Source organism: Tasmannia lanceolata, unplaced genomic scaffold (assembly GCF_043159265.1).
Source record: "Tasmannia lanceolata isolate RefF3 unplaced genomic scaffold, GAP_Taslan_0.1 ptg000002l, whole genome shotgun sequence".
Taxonomy (NCBI): Eukaryota; Viridiplantae; Streptophyta; class Magnoliopsida; order Canellales; family Winteraceae; genus Tasmannia; species Tasmannia lanceolata.
The window spans coordinates 46,026,730-46,035,505 of NW_027518679.1; the positions used below are offsets into that span (position 1 = coordinate 46,026,730).

The 8,776-nt window shown below is 39.1% G+C and overlaps 1 protein-coding gene across 2 annotated transcripts; it reads left to right on the forward strand.

The window, feature by feature from the left end:
- The first annotated feature begins 1,277 nt into the window (after positions 1-1,277).
- Positions 1,278-3,203, forward strand: LOC143875575 (Heavy metal transport/detoxification superfamily protein). Of its 2 annotated transcripts, XM_077377176.1 has the most exons (3): positions 1,278-1,467; positions 2,472-2,547; positions 2,642-3,203. In XM_077377176.1, exons 1-3 carry the CDS (start codon positions 1,462-1,464, stop codon positions 3,001-3,003), a joined length of 444 nt encoding a protein of 147 aa, XP_077233291.1. In that variant the 5' UTR covers positions 1,278-1,461; the 3' UTR covers positions 3,004-3,203. The 2 variants fall into 2 exon arrangements, with proteins under 2 accessions (XP_077233291.1, XP_077233284.1); XM_077377169.1 differs by lacking the exon at positions 1,278-1,467 and having other exon boundaries at positions 2,463-2,547.
- Positions 3,204-8,776: the final 5,573 nt, after the last annotated feature.

The following is an 8,776-nucleotide window of genomic DNA, read 5'->3' on the forward strand; positions in this document are numbered from 1 at the left end:
CATTTTAATTTCGGGTTGGGCTGGGTCGTGGCCTTTGCAACCCGATACCTGACTTCTATTCTCTAATTTTATCTTGATTTTCGTTGGGTTATGTTTTTCTCCTGTGTTTTTCTATTTGGCCCTAGATGAACCCGAACCCAACCCGACTTGATTTTCAGGTTAGATGGTTGTATTAGGGTTAAGATTAGGGGTGGACATGGTTCCGGTTCAAACCGAGGAACCTAACTGAACCAGCACATATGGTTTGGTTTGGTTCTGTTCGGTTCCATATCTATATGGTTCGGTTCCGGTTCTGATATCCTGGAACCGGTGGAAATTCTGTTCGGTTCTGGGTTTGGGATCTCGGAACCGAAAACCGAACCGAGAACCGAAACTCACCTTAAAACTCAATGCCTCCTCATTTGATAAAATCACCCCACCCCCTTTTAATTCACCCCTCTTTAACGTGTTGCTAAATTTTAATTCACCTTTCAAATTTGTGCCTGATTATCCCAAATTTGTGCCTGTTTGTAGTTCATATATAATTTTTGCATTGCCCAAATTTGTGCCTGATTATCCTAAATTTGTGCATGTTAGTGTTTGTAGTTCATATATAAACCGAACCGAACATAACCGATTATAAACACGATTAGGCAAAATATATACATTTGGTGAAGGTTGGGTAAACCCAGAACCGAACCGAACCGATTATATATGGTTCTGGTTCGGTTCGGTTCCAAACATATATGGTCCGGTTGTGGTTCCAATTTCAGGGAACCGATTATATATGGTTCGGTTCTGGGTATCCCCCAAAACCGAACCGAACCGAACCATGTCCACCCCTAGTTGAGACATCTAGTGCCCGGTTGGGTTAGGGTTGACCATTCTCTACCCGAGGCTCAGTTTGGGTTGGGTTAGAGTTGAGGGAATGCCATCTCAGATTGGACTAGGGTTGGCCTCAACCCCATGCAACCCCACCCAAGTTGCACCCGATGACGTAAGTCAACAGGCCCACCAGGCACCTAAAATTCTAAATATAACCAGCCAATGAATTTGCGTCTCTTTTTATTATTGGGTGAGTAAACAAACCAATCAAGTTCCATCTTGGAAAGGATAGCATTATTGAATGAGAGGTGAGTTTTAAAATTCCAAGTAAATTCATTACTTTTAGTTTCTCTTATAAAAATAAACGGTTGAGATGTTTTGCAGCTCTCATTGAAAAAGAGTGATGTTGACTGGGTGGGTAATGGTAGATGATGACTATAAGACAAGGCGTCTAAAGCAAGAGCTTTGTTCGTCTTTTCTTCTCAGAAACTTCTGTTTTTCCTTCGACGCGTTTTTCCTTCATTTAAATCCATTCTCAGCTCTCTTTAGTCTCCCAACAATCGATTTCTTTGTTCTTATTTTATTTTCTTCTTTTTTTTTTCGTTGATTTTTTACTTTTTTGCTTCATCTGGGTTTTGAAGTTGAGAATCGGAAGAAATGAAGGTTAGATTTGTTTTTTCCTTTTTGTTTAAGCTAAACCCAATTCAGATTTTTCATTTTTTATTGAGTTTAGGAGCATGGTTCTTTATGGGTTTCTCTCAGTTTTCTTCTTCATTGGGGATTTAGTTGAATGGATCTTGTTGGTTTTGTTTTAGCTCTCTAACTTAGATTTTTAAAGGATCTGATGTATAAAGTCATGATTCTGTTTTTTCATTTTCTTTTTTCTTTTGTTTACTTGATGCTTGACTTTGGTTAAGATATTCTTGATTCCCCCAAAAGCTTGATTGATCGAGTCTTCTTTCTCTCTTTTCCCACTTTAATGGTTTCATAAGCTTGTTTCTTGTAGGGTTTTTTTTTTCCCCTTTTATTTTCTATAATTTTAGAAGATTAGAGGTTGAATTCTTTCTAAAATCTTACTTTTACCCCTTTAATGGTTTCAGAAACTTGTTTCTTGTAGGGTTTAATCTCTTGTTTTTTTATAATTTTAGAAGATTAGAGATTGAATTCTGTGTAAAATTTCTTATTTTCCCCCTTTACTAATTTTCGGAAACTTGTTTCTTGTATGGGTTTTTTTTTTCTCTTGTTTTCTATAATTTAAGATGATTAGAGATTGAATTCTGTTTCCTGTAGGCTTTTTTCTGTTGTTTTTTATAATTTTAGAAGATTAGAGATTGAATTCTGTCTAAAATTTCTGACTTTTCCCCCTTTACTGGTTTTCAGAAACTTGTTTGTTGTATGGTTATCTTTTCTCTTGTTTTCTATAATTTCAGAAGATTAGAGATTGAATTCTCTTTCCTTTAGGGAATCTTCTCTTGTTTTGTATAGTTTCAGAAGATTAGAGATTGAATTCTGTGTTTAAGTTTTTTTTTCTCTCGTTTTCTATAGTTTCTCAAGATTAGAGATTGAATTTTGTTTAAGTTTCTCACTTTTCCCCCTTTAATGGTTTTCAGAAGCTTGATTCTTGTAAGGGTTTTACTTGATTCTTATGGTTTTTGTGGATGTTGCAGAAGGTTGTGTTGAAATTGGATTTGCATGATGACAAAGCCAAACAGAAGGCTTTGAAGTCTGTCTCTGGCCTCTCAGGTATTTTTCTTAGACAAGTAGGAATTCCTTAACCAAAAAACCATATTTAGATTTCAAGTAAATGACTTGTTTTCCTCATTTTCTAATTTTGTAGGGATTGATTCCATCTCCATGGACATGAAAGAGAAGAAATTGACAGTGATCGGAGACGTGGATCCAGTCAATGTTGTGAGCAAATTGAGGAAAGCCTGGCGTACAGATATACTCTCGGTCGGCCCTGCGAAAGAGCCTGAGAAGAAGAAGGAAGAGCCCAAGAAAGAAGAACCCAAGAAAGAAGAGAAAAAAGAAGAGAAAAAGGAGGAGAAGAAAGAGGAACCCAAGAAAGAAGCGAAGAAAGACCAAACTGATCAAATAGCAGAGCTGGTCAATGCCTACAAGGCCTATAATCCTCACATGACCACACAGTACTATGTTCAGAGTGTAGAAGAGAACCCAAATGGTTGTGTTATATGCTAAAAATATATATTTGAAGATGATGATGGTTTATATGTCATGGTTTTGAGTTCTCTTGAATGTTCGATGTGAGGTGCTCCATGAACAGAGAAGCTCTGAATTGTCAATTCTGGATTGATATTCATGTCTCTCTTCAAGGAAATGTACAGAGATAATAAATCTCTTGAATGAATTAAGTCTTTTTTGTAGTGATTATTTCACCATATGAGTATCTGTGTTGGAAGAGAATTTGAAACTGAAATTTGCAGGAATCTCTTCAAATGCTTTTGATTACATTGGGCCTGAAATTGGGAAAATTGGAAGTTGGGTGCATTGATTTTAGGGTACTAATTCACATGGGTCAGCTGAATTATCTTGAATGGCATCATCTTTTTGATTTGAGAACCAGGTGATAGTATATTAGATATTAGGAAGAAAAAAGGGAAGTGAGATTGTACTAACCTAAGTAGTAGATTGTCCTAAACAGCCCTCTCAATATTGTATTGTGTACACGCTGTTGGGCTGGAGCTGTATTCCAGCATTTTTTTCCCATCTTTTCTGTATCAATTCCAAATCCTCTCCCCTTCTATTTCGATCATATACTTGAAACAAACGTTGAAATCATACAGAATCAGAATAATATGATACCAATTTGAATGCTTGATCGTGGCAATCTAACTAAATGCATCCTTTACTTCTGCACTAGTTGTCTACAATAAGTCAATAATAGGAAAAGTAATAGTCTTAAAGGTCATGTTTGGCAACTATGAATTCTCTCTCTTAATTGAATTTGAGAGAGAGAGAGTCAGTAGGGGTGCAACTCGGGTTGGGTTGAGGCCGGCCAACCCGAACCCGACCAGCAGCCATTTGCTCAACCTGAACCCGACCCGACCTGAGTTCCAACTCGACGAGGTTCAACCCGACCTGACTCGAGGAACCCTTTTTGCCAACCTGAACCCGACACAACCCAAGGCTTAAAAAAAAATAAAAATTATTAAAGATGTCGGGTTCACTCGGGTTGCCCAAGCCCTCAACCCGACCCGACCCGAGCTCAACCCAAACCCGACCTGAACTCAACCCGACCCGTCGGGTTTAGGTTGACCCCGCCCGAATTGCAACCCGAGAGAGAGAGAGAGAGAGAGAGAGAGAGAGAGAGATGCCCCTTAAACAAAAATTCCATGAAATGATTTTTAATGGTTTCCATACATGTCCCAAGATAATACTATGTGAGTCGTTTTGCTTTGATTCCTTAATTTCATAGTTGATTTGTGATCTCCATTCGAGCTTCATCTCTATGAACAGTTTTTTCAATTCCCCAAATGTTGGCTTTCTACTTCAATTATGTGTCTCTCTGGTCTAATTAGTTATCATATCAGTTGTCCCAGTATTTAGTTTGTTTTTTCTTGAAACCGACTTCATTTCCGAAAAAATACAAAGAAAAGAGGTGAAAATGCTGTCATGTTTATATAAAAGGAGTGGAAATACTGGAAAGGGGGGGTTGAAAATACAATTTCCCCATATACAAAGCATATAATAAGCATATAGTGCTGTTTCTTATTCTGCAAAGACATTTTTTTTCTTCTTATTAAACTTTTAGAGAGCTTTTGCAGAGATGATCAAAGTTAGCTTTTGCAAAGATGATCAAAGTGATTTGGCTTTTGCTAGTGCAAGCTGTAAAAGATTCTTCATGTGATAAAAGAGTGTAACACAGTGTCCTGTCAATTCATGTGGGCTTTGAGGTATTGAGAATCATGGCCAACCTACGTCTTGAAAATCCAAAACCTAATTGGCTTGTTGGTGCATGAGTTTGGTGACAGAAAGATGGCTAGCAGATTTCAAAGTGTACAGAAAGAAATTGGGTTAGATAAAACCTTTTTTTTGAAAAGGTGGGTTAGATAAAACCTTGGTCCCAGAAGTTTCCTAGCTGTATAAACAAAATCTCTAGGGTAAGAATCAGGTGGTTGAAAGTTAGTTCAATGGTGTCGGTGGAAAGAACCAAGCCATGTGCGTCATCTGATTTGTACGGTAGAAATGTCAGTCACTCGAAGCTTGTAATGTAGATATATTTGGAAGAGGAATGCTAGAGAAAGGTTCAATACATTGAGGCACGGTCCCCCAACTGTCCCACCTTTGGCTGATTGGTCCCTACATATCTTAGGCCTTACTTTGGATCTCCGGAAGTCCAAAAATATGCCTGTACCCTCGTGGCAATCTATCTTATCGTGCCAATTAGGAAATTCCCATTGGGCCAGGTCATTCTGGGGATCATTACTATTTGTATCAAATAAAGAATACACTGCTTTGGAGTAAGCTAGAGTGAACTATCCAAATGACATATATTATTCTTTTAAATATTCCATGTCTTTGAATCGGTGTTTCAAAATGCGGATGCGGGTAAAAAAGCAGCAAAAGCAAATCATACTTGATTAGGCTCGGTACTCAGTTGACGCGGTAATAACTTGAGAGAATCGTTGGAGTTTAGATTGAATGTTTAGGGAAAAGTACAAATTTGTACAAGATCCTGGCCAAGGTAAAATGAAGTCTACTTGGGCAAGTAGATGATGACGCGGAGGAGTTACGAAACTATGATTCGAATACTCAAAGTCTCATATCCCAAGTGAGTTCTTAAGAAATTGCTCAAGTTTTAGAAAAAGCCACTCTGCGAGGCTGTATTGGTTGACAATCCCAATATCAGATAATTTGTATATTTGGTTGTTGAATGTGGATCATTGCCGATACAGTCTTTAAGGTCCGATGCTAGTGAGACCTTTGCTTCTTCGAACCGAGTGAAGCAAGCAACACAACAATGATCACAAAACACAACCTCGGTACCAAAGTCCCGAACTCGGGTACAACGCCCATGCCTCTATGACACGCCCAAAGAAACCCATGTGTCATGTTTGCTGGGTCATGAGAAACCATTAGATCATGAGAAACATAAAGATCATGAGAAACACATCATTGGTATGCTGGGTGGGTCCTAATTTGAGAAATTTACGATTCCAAAATTAACAATATAGTTTAATAAACCTCCAAATCAAATCATTATTTGGGGCATCAATGGATCATTATAGATTAAAAGGTTTCACAAGCCAAATCACCATTCAAAACAACCACGGGTTAATTTCTAGGGTACAAAACACCAAAGATCCAAATAAAACGTACCTCTAAGACGAAGTTCCAAACTCATCGGAACTCATACTCAATCACCTGGCATCAAATCATCACTCAAATAATCATGAACACTTCAAATAATGGCATACGTGACATCCTCCGGATACGAAACACTGTTTGATTCCTAATCAAGAAGGGAGTGGTAGACCGTACTAGGGTCTCCTTTAGTATTATACAATTAACATCATTATAGAGTTTTCAAATAAATTTGGAACCATTTTTTACAGAAAATGGACATTTCCGGCATATCCATAGAGTACAAGAGTGTCGAAATTGGATGAGAAACGAGTAAGTTAAGATTTTTGGAAGATTGAGCCGCCGTTAGGAAAACTTGCTGCGCGGATTTCTGCAATATGCCCGACGTGCGTCTGATATCCAGCATGATTCGTGTTTGATTCGGGACTGGATTCTTCCCCCTCCCAAGATGCCATTTTTCACCGATTTTCTCACTCATTTTACACTAGAATTGGGCATGGCCGGAAAGAAGAAACAAAGCAAATCTCACCTTTTTCAACCCTAATTAATACAAAGCCAGAATAATCCATTTTGATACCAAACTTTGGACCGTTTTTTACCTCGAGCTAACGTTTCCGGCCTTCGAAAAGATCTCCAATGGTTCTAGGCTCTGCCCTACAATCTCGTCTTAATTTCTTATTCTTTCGCTTCTTCCTTCTCTCTTTCTCCATTTTCTCTTCTTTTCTCTTTCTCTTTAGTTTCTTACCTCGAGCTAACGTTTCTCTTCTTTTTCGGAGGAAATCAGTGTAAACTTAGTATTTATAGTAGAGATTAGGAAACCCTAATCTTATCATTGATTTTTGACAAAAATACCATTCTCTTCCTACAAACTATGAATTTTATAGGGAGGGAGCTTGGGGTATTTCATTCTCCCCCATTAAAAAATTTTTGTCCGAGAAATTAAATATAGCTAGCATACACGAGTCCGGGAATTGTTGTGGCTACTTCTCCGGTTCTCCCTCATTGACTCCTTGAGTTCCCAAATGGCCTCTCTCTCTCTGAATCATTTGCCCGTTGTACCTTAACATATGCTATAGTGCGATGCCTTAGGACTTGGTCCTTTTTATTCACAATTCGGATGGGTACAACCTCATGTGACAAATCTTCCCTAAGCTCAAGGAGAGCTATTTGCCCACATGACTGGGGTCTAGAATGTACTCTCTAAGCATGGAAATATGAAACACATTGTGGATGGCAGATAAGGACGGTGGTAAGGCAAGTCTCTAGGCCACCTTCCCCACTTTATCAAGAATCTCAAAAGCTCCAACATATCGAGGATTGAGTTTCCCTTGAACCCCAAATCTCATGACACCTTTGGCTGGAGATACCCTCAAGAAGAAGACATGCACTCCCACCTGGAATTCTAATTCCCTTCTTCTGACATCTGCATAGCTTTTATGTCTGCTCTAAACTGTCTGAAGCCATTGCCTAATCAGATGCACTTTCTCAACCATCTGGTGCACAAGCTCGGGACCCAAAAACTTTCTTTCCCCAACATCAACCCAGCAAGTTGGGGTTCTATAGCTCCTCCCATATAAGGCTTGTAAGGAGCCATCTGTATGGTCACCTGATAACTACATTATAGGCGAACTTCACCAAAGGTAGGTGATCATCCCAAGATTGCTTCATGTCAATGGCACATGCTCTCAACCCGTCTTCCAATATCTGAATAGTATGCCACCTAATATGGTCACCTGATAATTGTCGTTATAGGCGAACTCCACCAAAGGTAGGTGATCATCCCAAGATTGCTTCATGTCAATGGCACATGCTCTCAACACGTCCTCCAATATCTGAATACTATGCTCTGACTGTCCATTTGTCTGCAGATGACAAGCCGTCCTAAAGTTCAATGAAGTCCCCATCGCCTTGTGCAAACTAGTCCATAAATGTGATACAAAGTATGTGTCTCAATCTGACACTGTAGTTGCTGGTATCCCATGCAGTCTCACTATCTGCTTAATGTAAAATTTTGCCAACTTTTCCAATGAAATACCTGCCATTAGTTCCAATGTAGGGCTATTAAATGGACCGTATAGATCAACAATTATAGAACCCACCATGTAATAGAAAACATGTCGCATTCTTCTTTGAAGTAGTAAGTTAGTAACTACGGAATGGAATGGTGAGAGTATATCTAAGAAGAGGTGAAGGGGACAAAAAGTGGGGTCCTTTTCGGGAGTTATGTATGTTGGGTGTCATCTGCTGAGTCATAAGGCATTATGGGTTGGATTGAACCGTGATGCAATTCTAATCTTATGGATGTTAGGTATGTGCCATTATCATTGCCACTTGGCAAGATTTGTGCCTCAATTTATTTAATTAGCCATCGTGTTATCCTTATTGGCTTCACCTGTGGTTACGGGTGTAAACGAGCCGAGCCGAGCTTGGCTAGGTTCGGCCCAGGTCGTTAAGCTCAAAAGCTCAACTCGGGCTCGAACCGAGCTTGGCTCGGCTTGCGAGCCCTTTTGAGCTCGGGTTATATTAAGTTCACTCCCCTCATCTTCCCTGGACAGCCCTATCTAGTGTAATTTGACTACTCTTTTTACACTACGGGGGGTGGTCCAAGTAACAAATTGGGTTCCAAAAAAGAAATGACATATTTTGC